Source organism: Barbus barbus, assembly GCF_936440315.1.
Source record: "Barbus barbus genome assembly, chromosome: 47".
In the NCBI taxonomy this organism is placed as follows: Eukaryota; Metazoa; Chordata; class Actinopteri; order Cypriniformes; family Cyprinidae; genus Barbus; species Barbus barbus.
In genome coordinates, this window is record NC_136725.1 from 1,060,725 (window position 1) to 1,085,843 (window position 25,119).

At 40.3% G+C, this 25,119-nt stretch overlaps 1 protein-coding gene across 1 annotated transcript in view; it reads left to right on the forward strand.

The window, feature by feature from the left end:
* The window catches only part of LOC306866000 (multiple epidermal growth factor-like domains protein 10), a 77,102-nt gene that overhangs the window by 13,957 nt on the left and 38,026 nt on the right, over nucleotides 1–25,119 (forward strand). Inside the window, exons 2-5 of the mRNA XM_079410932.1 lie at nucleotides 10,564–10,682; nucleotides 14,129–14,230; nucleotides 14,372–14,472; nucleotides 14,955–15,047. Coding sequence (XP_079267058.1) covers nucleotides 10,576–10,682; nucleotides 14,129–14,230; nucleotides 14,372–14,472; nucleotides 14,955–15,047 — 403 coding nt within the window. The 5' untranslated portion in view covers nucleotides 10,564–10,575. The remainder of the gene's footprint in view (nucleotides 1–10,563; nucleotides 10,683–14,128; nucleotides 14,231–14,371; nucleotides 14,473–14,954; nucleotides 15,048–25,119) is intronic.

Sequence of the window (25,119 nt, forward strand, 5' to 3'; positions counted from 1 at the left end):
CCTGAAAACCTGTCTCAGATAACACACACACTCTACTCACAGAGTCTGACCGCTACATAATTAAAGCTGCGACATGAAGTGTTTTTACTGTTACTGTAATGCACCTGATGAATACATCCTCAATAAAAAAGGGGAAAATGAGAAACATGACCTCAGATCTGTGTTGTTCACTGAGCAGTGCTTGTGTCGGAGTGGAGGACAAGTAGGAGTTCAGAGGCACACGGCCGTCTGGTGTTTGTGGAGAGCGGTGTGAGTGCAGCTGTGTCGCTTTAGCTCTCAGCGGTCAGATGAACACTAGAGAAGCTTCTGCTGCTCTCTGAGAGACTGATGTTGGTCTGGCGTGGGTTTAATGGCTCTGAACTCTCTCTACAGAAGGAGAAATGCTCCTCTAGCTGCTGTTGTTTGACTCTCTGACAGGTGTTCATCTCGTCTGCAGCAGACTCTGTTACTGGCCATACACTACCAGACAAACAACTGAGTAATTAACAGTCTTTTACTGTTTCTGAAAGAAGTCTCTTCTGCTCACAAAACAGCATTTAATTGATTTAAAATACAGCAAAAACACTAATGTTGTGTAATATTATTACAAATTGAAATATGTGACCCTGGAGCACAAAACCTGTCATAAGGGTAAATTTTTCGAAATTGAGATTTATACATAATCTGAAATCTGAATAAATAATCTTTCCATTGATGTATGGTTTGTTATGATAGGACAATATTTGTCTGAGATACAACTATTTGAAAATCTGGAATCTGCGGGAGCAAAAAAATCTAAATATTGAGAAAATCTCCTTTAAAGTTGTTCAAATGAAGTTCTTAGCAATGCATATTACTAATCAAAAATGAAGCTTTGATATATTTACAGTAGGAAATTTACAAAATATCTTCATGGAACATGATCTTAATATCCTAATGATTTTTGTCATAAAAGAGAAATGTATAATTTTGATCCATACAATGTATTGTTGGCTATTGCTACAAATATACCTGTGCTACTCATGACTGCTTTTGTGCTGCAGGGTCACATATGTATATTTAAACTGTCATTTATTCCTGTGGTGTAATATGTTTTGCATTTTTTTCAGAATTCTTTGATGAAAAGAAAGTTCAGTGAACAGCATGCATTTGAAATAAAAATCTTTTGTAACATTACAAATACTTTACTATCACTTTTGATTAATTTAATGTGTCGTTGATGAATAAAAGTATTATTATTTAAACTAAATTCTTGCCCCAAACTTTTGAATGGAAGTATATTATAGACATTAACATTAAAATATTATAAGGCTCAATATCTCCATAGAGTGCCTTTCAACCCTCAAAATACTCAAACATTTTGGTTTTAATTTCCCATTCTCTTGATGTCGTATCATAAATAGTAGACACTCAAGTACTATAGAAACATATTAGCTGAGCTCCCACACATTTTTTTTAGATAATTATGGGCCATTATTTGAAGCATAAACCATAAGACATGTCCATCCTGGACATATACAGTCCCCTCCATAAGTATAGGAACAGTAAATACAAAATTGCTCTGTTGGCTGTGGAGTCAACACATTTGCAAATATGATTAAAAGATGAATATGAGACAAAACTACAGAATGTCACATTTTATTATTGGGTGATTCAACACATAGATGTTTTACCAAATAAAAAGAACAGCACTTTTAGAGTTCATGCCACTCATTGATGTATAAGTATTGGGACAGTTGAACATAAGGCAGATATAAACGATTAAAAGCTATTATTTAGTTGCAGATCCCTTGCACACAATCACAGCAGTGAGTCTGTGACCCATAGACATCACCAGACTCTTGCTCTCATCCTTTCAAATACTTTTCCCAGCCTTTAATGCAGACAATTCCAGTTGTTGCTTGTTTTGGGGAGTTTCTGCCTTTACTCTCCTCTCCAGCTGCTGAAATTCATGTTCAATCAGATTTAAATCTGGAGATTGACTTGGGCAATCTAACACTTTCCATTTCTTTGCTCTTATAAATTCCTTGACTGAACTGGCAGGGTGTTTTGGGTCATTGTCCTGATGCAATATGAAGCACTTCCCAATGAATCTGGTGGCATTTTCTTGAATATTGGTAGGAAAGATAGTTTTGTACCCTTCCAAATTCATTCTGCTACTGTCATCATACATTAACACTAGAAGTCCCAGAGAGCAGCCATTTGGCTTTTCTACCTATAAAACCCGCAGGACAGCCGATGGGCTGGAAGGCTTTAGGCTAATATCCTTAATCAGCTGTGAACAGTTGCTTTTGTTATGTAAACAATGTGGGGCCATGCTGAGCCACTTCAAGGAAACTTGTGTTTCACAGCCATCTTAGGGAGAAATCAACACACATGTTTTTTTTCCCTTTGTTGCTGAGATTTATTGATAAAAACAGTACAAAATAAAATAAAAAAGAAACCAACCATTTGTACACATATTTACAAATAATATTAAAAAGTGAGTGAGTACATTCCAGCAATCACTCACAATCCTGGCACTGCCATGGTATCTCCCGTCTGCATTTACCACATGTGTATCTGTAGCAGTGAACACATCGCACAGTGGCATGATTGTTCTTGCATTGGTGTTTGACCTGACACATGGCTCTTTTTCCAGGGCTAGGTGTGGAGGGTTGTGTCCGAAGCAATTGTTCTTTTCTTGCCTTCTTCGCACACATATGAGAGTTAGCCAACTCTCTTGCAAGCTCCACCAGGAAGTCCACCCGTCTTTCCTGCCTTCCGGTGCATGCTTGATACAGCACATGTGCATTCAGTGCTGCCTTGTCAATCATGTTATAGAACACGGCAACTGGCCAGCGCCGTGTCCCTGTGCGGACAGTGTACTCCCGCATCATCTGGTCCATCACATCCACGCCGCACTTTGTGGTGTTGTAAAGGGTGACAGTGTTTGGCTTCCTTTTGGTGGTATTATCAGTCTGAATCACGCTGTGCATGCTGCTAAGAATGTAGACGGTCTTCTTCCGTTTGGGCGCATACGCCGTCAGCGTAGCAGCAGTGGTTGAAAACACCTAATAAATAAGATAAATTGTTATTTTCATAGCACTTTTACACACAATGACACAATGACACTTGGCGGTGTTGATTCTAAAAATTAGAAACACATAAACATAGAACCACAAAAGACCTGCAACATACCTGAGTGGTGAATTCATTGCGATCTGTGTGTCTAGCGGATTGAGGGATTTCCCGGTGAATCTTGTTGACTGTGCCGAGGATGGTGGTTTTCCGGCTAAGAAGTTTATGCGCAAGTGACAGCGATGTGAAGAAATTGTCCGTGGTAACATTTCTGCCCTTGTCTAGGCATGGTTCCATCAGCCTCATCACTACATTTTCAGACAGTCTCTCTCCACTGGGACGACTAGGGTCCTTGCCAAGATATGGGAGGACATTACAAATGTACTTGGATTTTAGGTCGCAAGCCACCCAAAACTTGATCCCAAACTTGTCAGGTTTAGTTGCAATATACTGCAGGAAACAGCAGCGAGTCTTTGACGGGAAAAGCTGTTCATCAACGGTGATATGTAGACCAGGGTTGTAGGACGTGATGCAATTGGTGACAAATGATCCCCACACACTGGAAATTGCAGCAAACTTATCAGTGAGTCTTCTCTGCATTTTCTTTTCTTGGAGAGGAGGTTCGTACACCACAGAATTCTTGAGTTGAAATCAAGTTCTCTGCTTTTAGCAGCCCTCCCTCCCCCACACATACAAACAAGCCACCAGCAACCATTCACACACACACCCCCAACCCCCCTGCAGATTGCTCAGGTAATGACCACATTTACACATGAATTGATGCTAATGATAGCCAAAAGACTAGCCAGTTAGCATCCACTTGGCTAAAGGAGGGTTACAAATCTCTGGGACTTCTAGTGTTAAGTCATCAGTAAAGTTGAGAGGGCCTGTTCCAGAGACAGCCATGCATGCCCATGCCATGACACCACCTCCACCATGCTTTACAGATGAGGCTGTATGCTTGGGATCATTGCAGTTCCCTTTTTTTCTCCACATTTTTGCTCTCGCACCACTTAGATAAAGGTTCATCTTTGTCTCATCGGTCCATAAACACAGTTCCAAAACTCTTCTGGCTCACATTTGTGCTTTTTTGCAAACTCTAATCTTGTCTTTCTATGTTTGGTGCTGGTCAGAGGTTTGCATCTCGCTGTGTAGCATCTGTAATTCTGTGTCAAAGTCTCCTGAGGACAGTAGATTGTCAGAGCATCACCCCAGCTTTCTGGAAGTTGTTGCTGATTTTACAGACACGTCTTTTAGGATTCATTTTCACAGCTTTTATGATTTGTCTGTCATCAACTACTGTTGTTTTCTCAGCCGATCAGGTCGTTGTTGGTCGCTGGTGGTTTCCAAACTCTTGATTTTCTCCATGCCCTTTGTTTTTGCTAGAGCTCTAATTGACTTCCTCTTTTCTTTTAGCATCCAAATTGCTTGCTTTTCTCTCAAAGTCAGATCCCTCATCTTCATCCTGGTTTGTGTGTCATCATCGAATGCAGGATTCAGAATACAGAAGTAATGGATATAACTGATACGACACATTCCCTGCTTTTAATATCTGAAGAATTAATGCAACAGGACACAGCTGATCACTTAGAAAGACCTGAGAGGCAACTGCTCCAATACTTATGCTCACATCAGATAGAGGGATGAAACTCTTAAAGTGCTGTTCTTTTTATTTGGTAAAACATGTATGTGTTGAAACGGCTAATAATAAAATGTGACATTCTGTAGTTTTGTCTCATACTCATCTTTTAATTATATTTGTAAATGTCTTGACTCCACAGCCAACAGAGCAATTTTGTCTTTACTGTTCCAATACTTATGGAGGGGACTGTATATTAATGTTAAATATGTTGATATTATTTCCCTTTCCTAACCAGTGTTATTTGTTTGCTTTCAAATCATAAATACATATAATAATTTATGTAAACCATGAGTTCTTAAAGAAACTCATTCAATTTCAGCTTCAAAGGGCTTTAAACGATACCAGACGATGAATAAGGGTCTTATCTAGCGAAACGATCGGTCATTTCAAAAATAAATAAAAAAGTTTAAGTTTTATAAGCACAAATGCTCGCCTTGCTCTGTTCTGTGATGCGCGTTCGCATAGGCGTAATTTACGGGTGGGACGGGTGGGACATGTCCCCACCACTTTTTACCAGGCTCGATATTGTCCCCACCACTTTTAAAAAGTAACTGAAAAATAGATTGCGTAAGGTATGTATTAAAGGAAAAGCACCATCTACAAATCGGCACTCTTCATAATCTAATTCATTCATTTAACAAATTTTTCCGCCGGTCAGAAGTTTTTCAACATCCTCAAAGATGAATATTAAGTCTCGTTGTGAAACTATCGCGAGATACGCGATATGCGTCATGGGATATGTAGTTTCCTTTCCCTATAATTAATTAGTCTACAGATCCTGTACCTCTTTTAAAATTTATTTGTAGTCTACAATGTTAATACTGTATTTTAGTCTTAAGGTCTCTGCACACTGAGTCCGAAATTTTCGCATGCGTTTTTTCGCATTCGCAATCTTAAAAATTCGTCACGCACAGAGACCTTGCACACTGTAAGTAAATCGTGACGTATTGTCAAGTACGTCAAGTATTGTCACTGAGTCCAATGCGTTTTAATTAATCCGTTGCGAAAGAATTCGCAAAACTATACAAAATGTCTTCAAGCAGTGAGGATGATTTTGTTGGCCTCTCTCTTTTTAAAAAAAGAAAAAGGAAATATTGGGTCCATCCAATCCTTAGATTGGGCAGAGAGGAAGGAGAGTTCCACCTCCTTATCAAAGAGCAGCGGGATTATCCCGAGAGATTCAAAGTTTATTTCAGGATGTCAGTGCCTCAGTTTGATACTTTGCTAGCGATACTGAATCCACATATTAAAAAGAAGACCACCAATTTCCGTGAACCAATTTATCCTGAACAGAGACTGTCTGAGGTATGGACACACACACAGACACAGACACAGACACACACACAGACACACACACACCCCGAACTGCGGCATCGGAAAGGTGCGCGCCAGGCATAAAAAATAGGCAACAGCAGTTCTTTATATTCTGTATCTTTGTATTCCGCAATTTGTTTGTCATAAAGTGCTCTGTGCTGCAAGACGAAGTGTATTAATTTGTCTGACACCATTTTGGATTTTGGCTTTCGCTTGTACGGTGGCTCTGAATGGTCAAAACACCTTCTCAAAGCATCTCAAAATGCTTTATACGGATGCGAGAAACGCAAAAAAATCGAACCCGATCCGATTTTTTTTGACGGACGACAATTTCGGAGGCAGTGTGCAAACGTGATTGACAACGTGAGGTCGTATTTATTTTTCAACGTGCGAAAATTTCGGACGAAAAATTCGGACTCAGTGTGCAATGGCCTTTACTGTGCGTGGCTGCTTCACTAAAAAGCTTCTTGTATCACTTCCACGCTTTCTTTTGGACATTTTGTTAATGTTTTAACATTTATGCTATAGGTAGCAACATTTACCGTTAACTAGCCTTTACATGTGGGGTGGGGGAGGAAAAAATAGAGCTTTTATAAAAACGTCATAAAAAAAAGATTCGTCAAAACAATTTCATTTATTTAATTAATAAAGGTAGTTTAACTATTTCAAACACAAATTAACTCTCATTCATGTTTTACACAAGGTTTTGCGTAGTTCAGGATTGGTTAAATTATTTGATTGGATGAGGAAACATGTTGTGGGCTTGTCTTGACTCTTGAGGTAATGTTGATTCTTCGTTCAGCGCGTGCATTGATCACCTACTTTTAGCAAGTTGTCCTTTTAGCAAGTTGTTCCACATTGTGAATGTTACGTTTTTCTTATTTGGATTTTTATAGACATATTTGTGAATGTGATGCATGTGTGGAAATTAAGTGCATTTCCAACTCTGAACTCAGTCCCCAAGTAAATTCGGTTATTAAATAAACAAATAGCAAAACGTTTTGTGCGGTGTCCCCACCACTTTTCAAAGCAAAGTTACGCCACTGCGCGTTCGTGACGTCACGTAATACGCAATTACGTGGAAAAGGTCACGGTTGAGGTAGGCGGAAGTACCCTTATTCATCGTCTGGTATCGTTTAAAGCCCTTTGAAGCTGCACTGAAACTATCATTTGGACCTTGAACCGTTTGGGTCCCATTGAAGTCCATTTTATGGAGAAATGTTTTCATCAAAAACCTTAATTTCTTTTCGACTGAAGAAAGAAAGACATGGACATCTTGGATGACATGGGGGTGAGTAAATTATCAGCAAAAGTTTTTTTAAAAGTGAACTAATCCTTTAAGATTGGCAAAAGCAAGTAAGCAAACTCATAAGAAGAAAATTTGTCAACTGAAAAGTCACCAACTTATTCACCTAAGCGGTTGAAATTCCCGCCACTGAAGAGACAGAAAATCTGCTGTCCTGATGTCACTAAAGGGGACGGCCTTTTCTTAAAGGGGCGGATTCCCCAATACAACAGGGTGGACAACCGTTCAAGAGACATGGACAAACTCTTCTTTTTTATTAAATAAAAATATTGTTTTTATTACCAAATGATCAATACACTCAAATTGAGTTTAACAAAATATTAATAGAGAACAAAATATTTAACTATGATTTGACTGTATTCTACTCTCATTCAAATTTAATGAGCAGTGCATGGGACAAAGCAAAATAACACGCATCCTCTTACACGAAACTAAAAAAAATCTAGAAAATGTATCTAAAGAGCCAAGTAATGCTAATGTTGTGAATATAAAAACTTAGCCTAATATAACACACTCATTCATAGTCATTTTTATGTTACGTTATCGTGGCAAATTAGTTATGTACAGGACACCAAAAGGCACCCTACAGTGATATTGACCCATAAATATAAAAAATTTCTCCGGTAGTGAATATAGGGCAATTTCCTCATGTCTCCAGATGTGATACAGCTGCATCAATTTTCTGCAGGCCATCTGATATAGCGTTTGTTGTGGAGAAATGTCTTCTCTGTCTTGGAAAATAATGCTCAGGAGGCAGAGTTCCAGAAGTCAAAATCAGACTTTATTGCAAGAATACAACAAAGTCGAGATGCCTGCAGAACATCTGAATCTTTCTTTGTCCAGGATACCAACTTTATACAATTTCGTTATCGGTTGCTGTCAGGGTGCGAACTACGGGGGAGCTAGGGGGAGCTCGGCTCCCCTTAATAAGACATGGGCTCCCCTGCAAACGTGATTTGTGAAATTTTGGGGGGGTCTCAAAAAATATTGACAATGTGTTATTTTGATGTGCAATTTCAGTTTTGTGTAATGTGAGCATCTTGGATTATTGTGTGTAAAAATGCAAAAATATAATTCATTCATGCATGACGGCGATTTGAACCTAATTCACTTCAATAAAGATAACTATACATGCTATTCTTGTCATGAGCATCAAGGTGTGGCGACGCTGCGGTGCAAATTCATTCCACTCATGTTTAGTGCATGTTAACTCAAAGATTTGTAGGAAAAAATATAAATGTTGGATTCAACATTGGCCGTAGATCTGTGCGCGCAGTCCTTGAAATCCATTCTGCAGATAGCATCATATAGCATCATACAGACACCATGGCAAAAAGAACACAAGGCAGTTTAATGGCATGACCGAATCAGCTGCTGCAAGCCCTGTTAGCACACCTCCCGCCGGGATGACAACGCAAGAAGTAAGTCATTGTAGAGCCCTGCATTTCGGCTTTTTTACGCCTCTAGGGCCGGGCTTCGGGCCAATTTTCACGTCATAGTTCAGACGCGGGCAGGGCCTCGGGCCTGTTTTGGGTTTCTCCTTATTTTTATATTGTAGACATCCATCGATTAGTGATGAAAAACATTGCCGCGCTGGTGGAAACCAGACGAGACCACGCCACGACTGAGAGCAGCTCGATGGTGTTTAGTGTCCCGCAGCAGCAGCAGCTGAATAGTTCTGCGTTCAAATGCACGCAATAGGCTAAAGCTTGCTGCAAAATCCCAGCAAACATAACCATGAATGTGTCTGCAGGAAATAGTAAGGAGATATTTGAATTATTTACTAATAAACTAATGTTTTCTGAGTCTGTGTCACAAGGATGAAGTTGCTGATCCTGACTCGCCGTCTCTTTTGTTTTCAATTTATTTATTTCGTTAAGTGATAATTTAAAGCTTTCTATAGATATATTTATCATGTCTGTGAGGCATGTATTCACTCTGCTCCTGTTCAAGACGAGACAGCAGAAAGCACATCATGTTTGTTTTCTTTGTTTTATAAAAGAACTACCTTTTGTTGGTATTGTGAGTGCACACAAATACAAGTAGACCCTTTACAGTCCCGAATGATGTATTACTCTTACCTTTGATCAGGCTATTGACGCTTGGTCATTACTTAAAAAAAAAAAAAAAAAAAAAAAAAAAACTTATAGGCTATTTAACAAACAAAAATGCTCCAAACATTTTTCTAAATTAACTTGATAAAAAAACGAAACGAAACATAATAATTTTGCCATTACACACAAAACTGAACTATTTTAATAGCCGAAACAGTAGTATAAACTGTTTTAGGAGAGGGGGGGGGGGCTCGGGGCGGACTTGGCCCGGTAATCCACCCCCCCCCCCCCCCGCTTAACAAATAAACAAAGGTGGGCTCCCCCAAAGTCCACGGTATAGCTCGAACACTGGTTGCTGTGCAATAAGCATACAGACCATTCTTTGAAGCGTCATTCCCAGTACTTTTCTGCACTTGTTTATTAGTTTTCACAATGCTTGCTTTCATTGTAGAGAACCACCTGCTTCACTGATCTACCACTTCCCAGAGACCTAAGGGTGCAAGGCCTCATTTAGGAAAACTTAGGATTTGAATGAGTTGTACACACATTATCTATCTCACCCTGTGGCATCTCCCATCTCCAGTACTTCCTTCTGTATTCTCTATATAAGCGCAATCACGTAGGCCATGAGGCCTTCAAATGCACACAGCTCCTGTATGAGGCAAACCAACTTTTACAAACATACAAAGTAACTTCTTCAATTGTTTTCTATAGGGTAAATAAAATATTTAATCACGTCACAGATTCTGTAAGGACCCCTCAAGTTATCAGTGCCAAATTCTTGTCATCAGGTCAAACTCTGTGTGAGTTTGTAATGAACATGCTGTTGGGCACCACAAACACAAGAGTCCCTCATCTCCCTCATCTCAAACACACAGAACAAGCTCCTGCATTAGAGGTTGATACATCCGTATCAACCCCAGCACAGCGTGATCTGAAGCCTCACAGAGCGCCTCGTCTGTGCCGGATCTCTCACGGACCCTGAGTCTGCTGAGAAATGCAGAGAATGCCCATCTGGACTAGTGCTGCTGATGAGAAGATCACACATTGTCTTGGACGTGGGGTGGGATGCCATTAGTTCTCGATCCAGTTACCCAAAGCACATTTGAAGCTGAGCTTGATGAACTGTTATTTCTCATGTATGTGATGCAGGTCATGAATGATTTCAGCATGTGTATGCGCTGACTGATGAGTGTGTGTGTGTGAAGGTGTTTCCTGTAATGATGTCACCCTGGAGTCCTCTGCTATTGGCCGTCTCGTGCTGTTTGATCGCTCTGACATCATCACTCAACCTGGACGACCCGAATGTCTGCAGTCACTGGGAGAGGTGAGTGTGTCTGCATGATGAAGTTACTCAAACATTTGGTGTTGCATGCTTAATGAATAAAAAAAACAATCGCAGCCCACTATTTACTTCACTGTACTCATGCTTTTTGCTTTCTGTAAAACATTCCCATAGCAGAGTTCAAACTATCGTGTCTAAAAGGAAGTGACCCTACAACTCGAATTCCGCAAATGTTGGGACATTTTTTTAAATTTGAATAAAATGAAAACTAAAAGACTTTCAAATCACATGAGCCAATATTTTATTCACAAAAGAACATAGAGAACATAACAAATGTTTAAACTGAGAAATTTTACACTTTTATCCACTAAATGAGCTCATTTCAAATTTGATGCCCGTTAAAGGTCTCAAAATAGTAGGCACGGGGGCAACAAAAAGTAAAAAAAAAGTCGTGACGTATTGTCAAGTATGGTGACCCATACTCGAAATTGGTGCTCTGCGTTTAACCCATCCAAGTGCACACACACAGCAGTGAGTAGTGAACAAATGCACACACACACACACACACACACACCGTGAACACACACCCGGAGCAGTGGGCAGCCATGCTGCAGCGCCCGGGGAGCAATTGGGGGTTCGGTGCCTTGCTCAAGGGCACCTCAGTCGTGGTATTGAGGGTGGAGAGAGCGCTGGACATTCCCTCCCCCCACCTACAATTCCTGCCGGCCGGGGGCTCGAACTCGCAACCTTTCGATTAAGAGTCCGACTCGCTAACCATTAGGCCACGACTTCCCCTTCTCCAAAGGTCTGAAAAAGCAAGACATTTTGAAAAGATTCAGCTGGGAGAACATCTAGCAACTAATTAAGTAAATTGACATCAGGTCTGTAACATAAAAGGGATGTCTTAGAGAGGCAGAGTCTCTCCAATCTGTGAAAGAGTGTGTAAAAAGATTGTGGAATACTTTAAAAACAACGTTCCTCAACGTCAAATTACGAAGGCTTTGCAAATCTCATCATCTACAGAGCATAACATCATCAAAAGATTCAGAGAGACTGGAGAAATGTCTGTGTGTAAGGGACAAGGCCGAAGACCTTTGTTGGATGCCTGTGGTCTTCGGGCCCTCAGACGACACTGCAGGACTCATCGGCATGATTCTGTCATTGACATTACTAAATGGGCCCAGGAATACTTCCAGAAACCACTGTTGGTAAACACAATCCGGCGTGCCATCTGCAGATGCCAACTAAAGCTCTATCATGCAAAAAGGAAGCCATATGTAAACATGGTCCAGAAGTGCCGTCGTGTCCTGTGGGCCATGGCTCATTTAAAATGGACTGTTTCAAAGTGGAAAAGTGTTCTATGGTCAGACAAGTCCAAATTTGACATTCTTGTTGGAAATCAATACGCCGTGTCCTCTGGGCTAAAGAGGAAAAGACCAGCGTGTTATCAGCGTTCAGTTCAAAAGCCAGCATCTCTGATGGTATGAGGGTGCATAAGTGCATACGGTATGGGCAGCTTGCATGTTTTGGAAGGCACTATGAATACTGAAAGATATATAAAGGTTTTAGAGCAACATATGCTCCCCTCCAGATGATGTGTATTTCAGCAGGACAATGCAAAACTACATACTGCAGCTATTACAACAGCATGGCTTCGTAGTAGAAGAGTCTGGGTGCTGAATTGGCCTGCAGTCCATCTTTCACCTATAGAGAACATTTGGCGCATCATTAAACAAAAAATATGTCAAAGACGACCACAAACTCTTCAACAGCTGGAAACCTATATCAGGCAAGAATGGGACCAAATTCCAGCAACAAAACTCCAGAAATTCATAACCCAGATGTCTTCAAACTGTTTTGAAAAGAAGAGGAGATGCTACACCATGGTAAACATGCCCCCATCCCAACTATTTTGAGGCATGTAGCAGGCATCAAATTTGAAATGAGCTCATTTTGTGCATAAAATTGTAAACTTTCTCAGTTTAAACATTTGTTATGTTATCTATGTTCTATTGTGAATAAAATATTGGCTCATGTGATTTGAAATTCTTTTAGTTTTCATTTTATTCAGATTTAAAAAAAACGTCCCAACATTTCCGGAATTCAGGTTGTAAGCCTGACATAAGCCGACATGCTACAGACAGAAAGTATGAGAGGGATGATTTGTTTCACAACAGATGCACTTAAACTTTCATTTCACTTTTCATTTGGAGCTGATTAAACGTTGAGTGTTTGAGTTAATAATAATGTTGTCAGTTCATGACAAAGCACGAGTAAAATATGTGAATCTTCAGTTTAATACCCATTTTTTTTAGGAATTATGTTGACATATGTTTAAGAAAAGAAGTGGCAGCTAGATATGGGTCACTTCCCCATATGCGTCAACATGAAATGCTGATGAAGAATGATGGACTGTTGCTCTGACACTCTTCCGTTTCTCAGCATTTCACAATAACTGCTTATTGTAGAGGATCTTGTTCTTTGTAGTTTTCAATAGGCGAGTATCTTTAGCTTAGAGGAGTAAACACACACACACACACACTCTGTGTTAACAGGCAGGAGATGTCCGTGGCCAAATTAAGGACCGGCGCGGAAATCCATTAAAGCAGATTGAAGAGAACAAAGATGGAGTTTTCTTTCCCAGCTAGATTCACTTTCACTCAGTAATGTGTGGGAACAGCTGTGCCCTGCGCAAGAGTTTCCTAAAGCAGAGAATGTGTGACCATACGCCACAGTGTGTCTAATATCTGTGTGCAAGATTTCCCAGCGCTTCACTGTACTCTACAGTGCATTATGAGTTTATTCCTGCATTACTAGCGCTCACAGCAGATTCAGACAAGAGCACTCTGCTTCCACAGACACACATGAAACGCTTGTCTCTACATCATCATAAAGCAATATTTGATCCAGCTGCTGCTATTTATAATGATGTTCCTTGTTTACAGACGAGAAGTGCTCTTTTTACTCATGAATGTGTCCTGCACATGAGCGGCTCTAAGCACAGCCGACAGGCACAACTGTTCCCGAGAAACAAAAGCGCTTCTGTCACTGTGAGCCGTTTTACTGGAGGAGCTCAAGTTTATGAATATCTGAACGACGCCACACAGATACCCACAGACAGGTGTCTGGAGAACTGGAGCAGAGCTGCTTTCATCGAAACACTTTGCTTTTCTTATTTGTTTTCCTCATGTATTGTGTTGCAGCAGTGGCCACACACAGCGAACATGTGACATACACAGATAACTGCTGCTCTCATTAGCCATTAGTGCTGGAGTAATGAGACCACACACACGTATGACAGAGACACGGCCCTCGTGTGTGTGTGTGTGTGTCGTCCAGGTATTTTTTGAAAATGTAAAAACACTGAATGTTTTTAGTGAGGGTGAGGTTTCAGGTTGGGGGATAGAAAATACAGTTTGTACAGTATAGAATTCATTATGTCTGTGTGTAGAGTCCCTCAAAAAAACATTTGTGTGTGTGTTCTGCAGTTATTCGGTGACGGTGCAGGAGTCGTATGCTCACCCGTTCGATCAGATTTACTACACCAGCTGCACAGACATCCTCAACTGGTTCAAATGCACTCAGCACAGGTGCGTGAGCTTTACAATTATTTTCAAAGTTTGTTAAGGTGTCATGGAAGAGTATTCTTTCATATTTCCATATTTTTCATATTTTGATCTATCAAATTGAGGTATAACAGAATATTGAATAACCTGTAGGCATGTTTTTAGGGTGAGCTACAGAACGGCCTACCGCAGAGGAGAGAAGACCATGCACCGCCGCAAGTCTCAGTGCTGCCCGGGATTCTACCAGAGCAGAGACAGATGTGTTCGTGAGTGTTACTACTGCACTACTGCAGACTGAAAGAAAGAGAGAGAGAGATACAGAGAGTGACATAGATAGATAGATAGATAGATAGATAGATAGATAGATAGATAGATAGATAGATAGATAGATAGATAGATAGATAGATAGATAGATAGTGTGCAGTCATGTTCTGAAAGCTGATTCTGGGTCTGAAAGGCTCTTTTGTGTTTATAGTGACTGTAATCACATGCTGTCTCTCCACATCACTGAGTTACTGTTCATCTTTAACTTTCTGCTGGGATTCCTGAAATCTTCTCCTTATGCTCCCTCAAAACTCCTCAGCACTGAAGCTGATGTGATAACACAACACACATGTAAAACATGATAATCATGGAGATATTTGATGCTGAATGTGGAGTTGTGAGGAGCAGGGTTGGGGGTTGTATGTGTTTATTGGGTGCTGGTGTAATCTGAGCGCGCTCTCTCTCTCTCTTGTTTTCTCTGCAGCCCACTGTGCTGAGAAGTGTGTGCACGGCCGCTGTGTGGCCCCCAGCACCTGTCAGTGTGAGCCGGGCTGGGGAGGGCCCGACTGCTCCAGTGGTGAGTGCTGCAGCTGCCCTCGTCTGTCTCTCTCTTACAGTCTCTTCCTGAGTTTACAACTGCCTTCAGTCTGTGATAGGCCACATCCAGAATCAGCTTTGCTGCTCTATAGAGATCATTTCAGTAGTTCCTCAACACACTAACAAGAAATATATTGCCCTGTTCTTTTTCTGATTTAAAAAAAATGATCATATCTCAGTTTATTTGGACATCAGTTTATACCCATATCAGCTTTAGTAGGAATATCGGTCTGATTTTGTTGGCTTCTTTGGTGCTCATTTGGTACGTCTCCACATCTCTTACACCTGATTCAAGTCAAGTCAACTCAAAGTCACCATTATTTATGTAGAGCCGCTTTATATAACGCTACAATGCAGATTGTGTCAAAGCAGCTTTACAGTATTAAACAGGGAAATAGTATGTCGAAATAGTGTTCCATTCTCCTCTGGCCAGATGAAACAGTTTAATTCCAGGCTGCAGCAAAGCCAAATTGTGCAGAAGACTCATATGGTTGCCGAGGTCTTGTCCCGATGGCCATCTAGGTGACGAGGTCTTCACTGGGGATCTGTCTCTAGGACTAGTTGACATGGTTGACATTCAGGGCTGTAGAGGTCATCTCTAGGTGCTGATCCACCATCTGCTCTGCATACGGACTGGATCTGGGTGGCTACAGTGACCTCAGAATAAGAAAGAAACAGACTAATATTAGTGTAGATGCCATTCTTCTTACGATGTAACAAGTACATCAGGTGCTCTGGGAAGTGTTCCTGGTTCCGGTTGACCTAATTAATGCAGCCTAACAATCCTTTAATGGATTGAATAATAGCAATGTATTAGTGTGTTATGTGTAAGCCAGGTTAAAGAGATGGGCCTCTAATCTAGATTTCAACTGACAGAGTGTGTGACAGAGTGTGAGTGTGAGTTTTGATAGCGATCATAGCGAATTATCAAAATTTTTAACTCTATACAATGTTTAATTGGGAGCCAGTGCAGTGCTGACAGAACCGGGCTAGAATGGTCATACTTCTTGGTTCTGGTAAGAACTCTGCATTTTGAACCATCTGGAGTTTGTGTATCATGGTTATCAAGGTTCATAGGTCATGAACACATGAATTAACGTTTCTGTATTTGCCATTGAGGGCATAGGCCATAATTTAGATATATTTTTGAGGTGGAAAAATGTGGTTTTACAAATGCTAGAAACGTTATTTAACAGAAATTTAACAGTAAGAAATTACGTGTCATCCAGTTTTTTTGCATTCCGTTAGTTTTGCATGTTTCGTCGGGCCGCGAAGAAATATAGAGCTGAACAGTGAAAGCTTACTGTTTTATAATGTACTACAATACTGAGGTGCAGATAATTGCCACTATTTGCAATAAGTAGTATAAATAGCAGAAAATCTTGCTATTTTAACCAAGGGTAACATGTAAAGCGTAAAAAAGTAATTGTCCTAGTACTGAGCCTTGGGGTACTCCATAATGCACTTGTGATTGGCATGATTCCTCTTCATTTAGTGCCACAAATTGATAGCGGTCAGATAAGTACGATTTGAACCATGAAAATGCACTTCCTCTAATGCCAATATACAGTATCTCACAGAAGTGAGTACACCCCTCACATTTTTGTAAATATTTTGTTATATCTTTTCATGTGACAACACTGAAGAAATTACACTTTGCAACAATGTAAAGTAGTGCGTGTACAGCTTGTATAACAGTGTAAATTTGCTGTCCCCTCAAAATAACTCAACACACAGCCATTAATGTCTAAACCGCTGGCCACAAAATTGAGTACACCCCTAAGTGAAAATGTCCAAATTGGGCCCAAAGTGTCAATATTTTGTGTGGCCACCATTATTTTCCAGCACTGCCTCTTGGGCATGGAGTTCACCAGAGCTTCACAGGTTGCCACTGGAGTCCTCTTCCACGCCTCCATGACGACATCACGGAGCTGGTGGATGTTAGAGACCTTGCGCTCCTCCATCTTCTGTTTGAGGATGCCCCACAGATGCTCAATAGGGTTTAGGTCTGGAGACATGCTTGGCCAGTCCATCACTTTTACCCTCAGTTTCTTTAGCAAGGCAGTGGTCGTCTTGGAGGTGTGTTTGGGGTCGTTATCATGTTGGAATACTGCCCTGCGGCCCAGTCTCTGCTTCAGTATGTCACAGTACATGTTGGCATTCATGGTTCCCTCAATGAACTGTAGCTCCCCAGTGCCGGCAGCACTCATGCAGCCCCAGACCATGACACTCCCACCACCATGCTTGACTGTAGGCAAGACACACTTGTCTTTGTACTCCTCACCTGGTTGCCGCCACACACGCTCGACACCATCTAAACCAAATAAGTTTATCTTGGTCTCATCAGACCACAGGACATGGTTCCAGTAATTCATGTCCTTAGTCTGCTTGTTTTTAGCAAACTGTTTGCAGGCTTTCTTGTGCATCATCTTTAGAAGAGGCTTCCTTCTGGGACGACAACCATGCAGACCAATTTGATGCAGTGTGCGGTGTATGGTCTGAGCACTGACAGGCTGACCCCCCACCCCTTCAACCTCTGCAGCAATGCTGGCAGCTCTCATACGTCTGTTTCCCAAACACAACCTCTGGATATGACGCTGAGCACGTGCACTCAACTTCTTTGGTCGACCATGGCGAGGCCTGTTCTGAGTGCAACCTGTCCTGTTAAACTGCTGTATGGTCTTGGCCACCGTACTGCAGCTCAGTTTCAGGGTCTTGGCAATCTTCTTATAGCCTACTCCATCTTTATGTTGAGCAACAATTCTTTTTTTCAGATCCTCAGAGAGTTCTTTGCCATGAAGTGCCATGTTGAACTTCCAGTGACCAGTATGAGAGAGTGAGAGCGATAACACCAAATTTAATACATCTGCTCCCCATTCACACCTGAGACCTTGTAACACTAACGAGTCACATGACACCGGGGAGAGAAAATGGCTAATTGGGCCCAATTTGGACATTTTCACTTAGGGGTGTACTCACTTTTGTGGCCTGCGGTTTAGACATTCATGGCTGTGTGTTGAGTTATTTTGAGGCGACAGCAAATTTACACTGTTATACAAGCTGTACACTCACTACTTTACATTGTAGCAAAGTGTCATTTCTTCAGTGTTGTCCCACTTGATTTACCAGCTGACTGCATGTGTCCTTACATATCAAAATAATAATTTCCCACAGATCAGGCTTTTGAATTAACATGGTTACTTATGTGATGCGACATCTTTCACGAAAAGTGTGTTTGAAAAGTGGTGACTGGTCCACAAACGAGTCCACAGAGAAATGTGAAATGTAAAGAACAAATAATTATGATCTACTGACATGATCAGGCACTTCACTGAAAATAAGCAGGCATTTCTCAAAGGTTAAATCCTTCAGAAGGTCAGCAGAGAGCATGTATTCATTGCATTCACTGCAAGATCGAGTGTTGATCTGTGTCTGCGCAGACAGTCTTAGACAGATACATTCATCTCTATTATAATAAAGAATAGGATGTGGAAAACTGTTTAAAGCTGTTTTTGGACTAACAAGGAGGTTTTGAGTTATGAGTTTAGACATTTTGGGCCCAATCATACACCCGGCGCAATAAATATATTTATTTACATTTTTGCCATTTTATAGATGTATTTTAGATCCCTTAAGCCTATCTCCAAACCTAAAAAGTAACCTTTTTTCAACAGTGTAAAAATGTAACAGGTAGAAAAATAATAAGTTAGTCACTATAATTGTTACTCCCCTCGAGTTGAATCAAAGGCTCAGGTCGTTCTTGGTTTTAACAGACATTTATTCGGACACGAGTCTGTAGTATGTCTTGTACATTCTACTCTTGCATCCCTTGCATGTCCCAACAATGCCGTCAGAACTACGAAAGGAAATACATAAACTTAAATTAACCCTCTAATAGTGGTGTTTACACATAATAATAAACGAAAAATACATGCACAACGAATAAATTAAGTGCACATTCAAAACGTAAGAAAATACATTTAATTGGCTAATTATACATTAACACACGGTCACAGAACTTACACATGTTCACATACGGCAAAGCAATTTACACGATAAAACCTCTCTAACTCAAGAGGAATAAACTTGGAGGGTTACAGTTTCTTCTTCTTAAACAAAAACCCAATATAACTTCTTAGCACTTCTTACAGGCGTAACTCTTACAGACATGCTACTAGTGCAGCGTCTCGTGAGGCTATACTACTTGAAAGCAACAATTAAATAATTCCCAAGCTAAACAAAATAGAAATAGGTTCCCCCATTTTCCTATGATTTTAGTCGATTAATATGAAATGAATTGACATGTATTAACAAAAAAATATATATTACTTATCTATTCTAATGATTACTCTGAACATTTGAACTATTTATTGACCTTTTAACTGTAAAGTGCATATTATGAACAGAAATATATAAGAGTTGCCTCTGACGGCAGCTACAATAATTGTTATTTTGTTAGAATATTTGGTTACAGTATAACAATTTTGCATTTATAGTTACTTATCAAGTGCTAGATTATTTCATCCCTGATACAGAAAGTTTTGAATAAATATTGGCCAAAGGTCGGGTCATTTGATGTGCCTTCATAAATCACACATTAAATAATGCATGACATTTCTTTATCAGAACGTGTTTTGAGACAGCCAGAATGTTTTGGGGTTGAAGAACAAATAAATATCATTGCACTTCACCATATTATTCTTATATAGTCTTGTGCTTTATACTAAGAAACAAATCTGTGAAGTGTACACAGCACAGATTTAAAAATGTCAAAATGATGACTGTGATTTTGTTCCAAATGCAAAGCTGAGGGATTGAGCATGACAATGTAACACAATGAAATACTTACAAAGAGTACCATAGAAACATACCTATGTTTCAGCCATGCGGTCAGAAAGACTTGTGTAACATCACGCTGTTAAATGTGATATCAAACAGATCATCATATTACATGCAGAGGAGGAAACGTCACATGGTTATGATACAGAAAACACATAATGAACGAGGACATGCAAATCAACTCCTATTGCAATGAAAATCAAACATTTACAAACTTTTTACCTTACATACTAAACATAGTTCAGTCTATCAGATAACACAAGTAATTTTAGTACGCTGTTCATTTGATCAGCAGTAAGCTGTTGATCTTGAAAGGCAGTTTTTCTGGAAGTGCTGTCAGGACTCTGGAGTCTCTCAGCATTAGTCCTGCTCCTGGTTTTATTATAGTGGCTTATGGAGAAGGATTTGGCAGCACGGCTGCAGTCAGCTGTGATATGACTTTAATTCGTCTGAAGACTCATTGTATCTGGCCTTTCCGGGCCACAAGACGCCAACAAAACACCCTGTGCTGAATTAAGGTTGAAGGAAAAAAGGCCTTTTCTTCATCCGCAGAGAGCAAAACAAAGAGAAGGCACTGATTGGCCAGAAACACAGGAAATGACCTCAGGGTTGAGCTCATGTGATGTCAGATGTAGCACAATAACACAACACGCTCAAACAGACCTTATTGCCTCCAATCTCTCATTCAGATATATAAAAAAGTTACATTACAATCCTGCTATATATATATATATATATATATATATATATATATATATATATATACACAGTAGGCTAAATACATTATTTTATGACAGCCACTGTTTAAATGTTTATATTTATAAAAGAAAGTAGAACTGTAATGATATCATTAAAAAGTTATTATTATTATTTATTATAAAAAACTGTATACTAATCAGTTGTTAGGTTTTGCCTTATAGTATTAGGTTACACTATTTTATCGGAGTGTCTATTTACACTAAGTGCAAATAGCCCATCTTGTTGGCAAAGGCTATTTACACTAACTCCGCCCACTAACGTGTGATTGGGTTAGTCAACAATAAGAACAGCAGCTAGGTTAACATCAGTTTCAGTGGCGTAGATGGTAAGGCACATGCTTTTTGACGCGATCGACCCGAGTTCGAGCCCACCTTTTGCCAAACATTTTTTTCTCCTTTTCAAATCTCATATCGCATCAGAAAGGCATTTATTTTCAATAAAAATGAAGGAAATAATCAAAAAGTTGAAAATAAAGTATCGGGTAGGGTTAGGGTAGGTGTAGGGAGAGCTTTATTGTCCCAATAAGATGGCATCCATTTAATAAATTTGAATTAAAATTACTCAGTACGTTATTATTGCATACTGTTTTATAATGTACTACAATACTGAGGTGCAGATAATTGCCACTATTTGCAATAAGTAGTATAAATAGCAGAAAATCTTGCTATTTTAACAGTGTAAATAGAATCTATAGCTATTTGCACTTAGTGTATATAGCCGCTGCCTTATTTTAAGGTGTCCTAGCTACAGTGTAATTATACATTTAAGTACTGAGTAATGTTAATTAACTACATGTACTTACTATATGGTTATGGTTAGGATTAGGGTTTGGTTTCGTTTATGCATAATTTATTGTTATTATAATAGTAAATACATGTAACACGGACACCTTAAAATAAAGTGTTACCTAGTATGATATTGATCATATTATAGTAATATATCAGCTGTCAGTGTTTCCTGTATAGTTTACCACATTAGATGATCATTTTTTTTTCCTTGAGAAAAATTGACATGTACGTATATCCAAATGAATCAAATAAAGAATGGAACTGAATCCAATCACAAGCTTCTGAATCAAAACTGATTCATGAAATTAGTTTGAATACCCAACACTACCCAGATTTTGGATATAAAATATTTTGTCTCCATGTTTGTCTCTTATGTTTTGTCCCATAACATCCCAGTACCACACACACATGCTTCCATATCTATCTTGTGTTGTTGTCGCTGTCTCATCATCTCAGTCAGAATCAGACTCTAGGAGGCGTCACCTGTGCTGGGATGTGCTGCTCGTCTGCTTCAAACCCCGGCTGACTGAAGCTTTGTTCTGAATGTGTTCGGTTCAGACATGGAGGTTTTGCATTCGAGCCAGTGAAAGCAATGTTTCTTGTGTATTTGGTGAGCTGATGATGGACGAGAGTCAATGTGGATGACCTGCATGTCTGCTCACTGAACCAGGTCACGATCACTAAAGCACTCTCTGCTTACTTTAGCTCTTCTTAGCCTGAAGAAACATTACTGAGGTTTCAATGAAGACATGTGGAAGACATCAAAACCACAGTCTGACATATAAAAGATGAAACACTTATATACATATATTCATGTCAAAATCACACAGAGACGATTGATTCACAGCTTCATGGTGAATTAGAGTAAGCTCTGATCAGTGCAAATAATGTCTCAGATTACCCTCAGAATACTCTGTACATGACACAAAAAAGCCTGGGACTTCCCAGCCATAGTATAAATGATAGTACAGTGAGGTGATGGTGTACTGTAGGAAGCAGAGCAGTCCTGCCTGATAATGCACCATCATACAGTAGATGTGTTTCTCTGAGCACTAATACACAGCTGTGGGATTACGAGAGCCATCGGACTGCAGACGAAAGCGCTTCAGTGCTGATAAACCAGGCAGATTCGTGTTTGAACTACTGACAGATTTTATGTTCAGCGTTGCAAGCAGCCTAGGAAAAGATGCACAACACTGCAACTTAACAGCACATTTCTCAGTATCTCATTAATTTCATGATTCAGTTCTGATTCACAAGCTTGTGATCGGATTCAATTCCATTCTTGATTTGATTCATTTGGATATATGTACATGTCAATTTTTCTCAAGGAAAAAAAACTCTCAACTTATATCGTAATACCCCATGGGGTGTAAACTGTGTTGGGGAGTAATAACTGCTTACTCCAGTTATTAAAATGAACACAATTACTGAACCCTGGTGTCCTGTACCTCCACTCCACTGAAACATTGTTTGTAGCTTTGCTTTTACAGTGTGGAAACAGTGCTCACCCCCATGTCATGCAAGAGGTTCATGTCTTTCTTTCTTCAGTCACAAAATTTTTTTACTTTTTTTGAGGAACATTCCAGGATTTTTCTCCATATAGTGGACTCCCAACGCTGTCAAAAGTCATTTTCTGAAAAAAATAAAAATATTTATACACTTTTTAACCACAAATGCTTGGAAAAAAACTGGAAAGCCCAGTGTTTACAAAGCCAACATGCAAACCTTTACTAAAAAGATAAATCAACTATGTCGGCTGATTTTAAAGTTGGAGGAAAAAATGAGATGGAGCTTTTAACCGAAGTACAAAGATGAAGAACTAACCACGCATGACCTTTCCAACAGGATTACGCAATGTGTGAAGACACACAAGCGCATCGCAGAGCTAGAGCTAGCCCAGCATTTGTGGTTGAAAAGTGTGTAAGTATTTGATTTTTTCTGAAAATGAATCAGAATCAGAATCAGAATCAGAAAGAGCTTTATTGCCAAGTGTGTTTGCACACACAAGGAATTTGTCTTGGTGTTATGAGCTTCCAGTACAGAAAGTACAAACATAGTGCAGACAACATATAATTAAGGTGATAAAGAACACTAATGAAGAGAATATACAATAATTAAGAATAACAATAGTAATAAAAAATAAAAATATACAGAAAAGAGACATGACCATAGACAGAACTGTGAATGTGCATGTGTCTTATGTACAGATGAAGGTTTGATGAGTTATTTACAGAAGTACAGTACCGGGGTGTGTTATGTGTTGTTCAGGTGGGATACGGCCTGGGGGAAAAAACTGTTCTTGTGTCTGGCTGTTTTGGTGCTCAGTGATCTGTAGCGCCGGCCAGAGGGCAACAGTACAAAGAGAGAGTGAGCTGGGTGTGAGGGGTCCAGAGTGACTTTCTTAGCCCTTTTCCTCACTCTGGAGGTGTAAAGTTCTTGGAGGCTGGGCAGAGGGGCACCGATAATTCTCTCAGCAGTCCTAACTGTCCGTTGTAGTCTTCTGATGTCTGTTTTGGTAGCTGAACCAACCCAAACAGTTATAGAAGAACATAGGACAGACTCGATGATTGCAGAGTAGAACTGTTTCAGCAGCTCCTGAGGCAGGTTGAACTTCCTTAATACAGCCTCTTCTGGGCCTTTTTCGCAATAGAGTCAATGTGATTGTCCCACTTCAGGTCCTGGGAGATGGTGGTGCCCAGGAATCTGAATGACTCTACTGAAGTCACAGTGCTGTTCATGATGGTGAATGGGGGGAGAGCAGGGGGGTTTCTCCTGAAGTCCACTATCATCTCCACAGTTTTGAGCGTGTTCAGCTCCAGGTTGTTAAGACTGCACCAGACAGCCAGCTGCTCAACTTCCTGTCTGTAAGCAGACTCGTCACCGTCCTTGATGAGGCTTATGACTGTAGTGTCGTCCGCAAACTTCAGGAGCTTGACAGAGGGGTCCTTTGATGTGCAGTCATTCGTGTAGAGGGAGAAGAGCAGTGGGGAGAGAACGCAACCCTGAGGGGCGCCAGTGCTGATGGTGAGAGTCCTGGATGTGAGTTTGCCCAGCCTCACTAGCTGCTGCCTGTCTGTCAGGAAGCTGGTGATCCACTGACAGATGGAGGAGGGCACAGAGAGCTGTCTCAGTTTGTCTGAGAGAAGGTCAGGTATGATGGTATTGAAGGCCGAGCTGAAGTCCACAAATAAGATCCTTGCATAATTCCCAGGTTTGTCGAGGTGTTGAAGGATGTAATGCAGTCCCATATTGACAGCGTCATCCACAGACCTGTTTGCTCTATAGGCAAACTGAAGAGGATCCAGCAAGGGTCTAGTGATGTCCTTCAGGTAGGCCAGGACCAGTCTCTCAAGTGACTTCATGACCACAGACGTGAGTGCGACAGGTCTGTAGTCATTAAGTCCAGTGATTTTGGGCTTTTTGGGGACGGGAATGATGGTGGAGCGTTTGAAGCAGCAGGGAACTTCACACAGCTCCATAGATCTGTTGAAGATTTGTGTAAAGATGGGGGCCAATTGGTCAGCACAGACTTTTAGACAGGCAGGTGAAATACCGTCTGGTCCTGAAGCTTTCCTAGATTTCTGTTTTCTGAAGACCCGGTTCACATTCTCTACACAGACTTTAAACGCAGGTAGAATGGTGGGGGAGGGAGTAAGGGGGGTT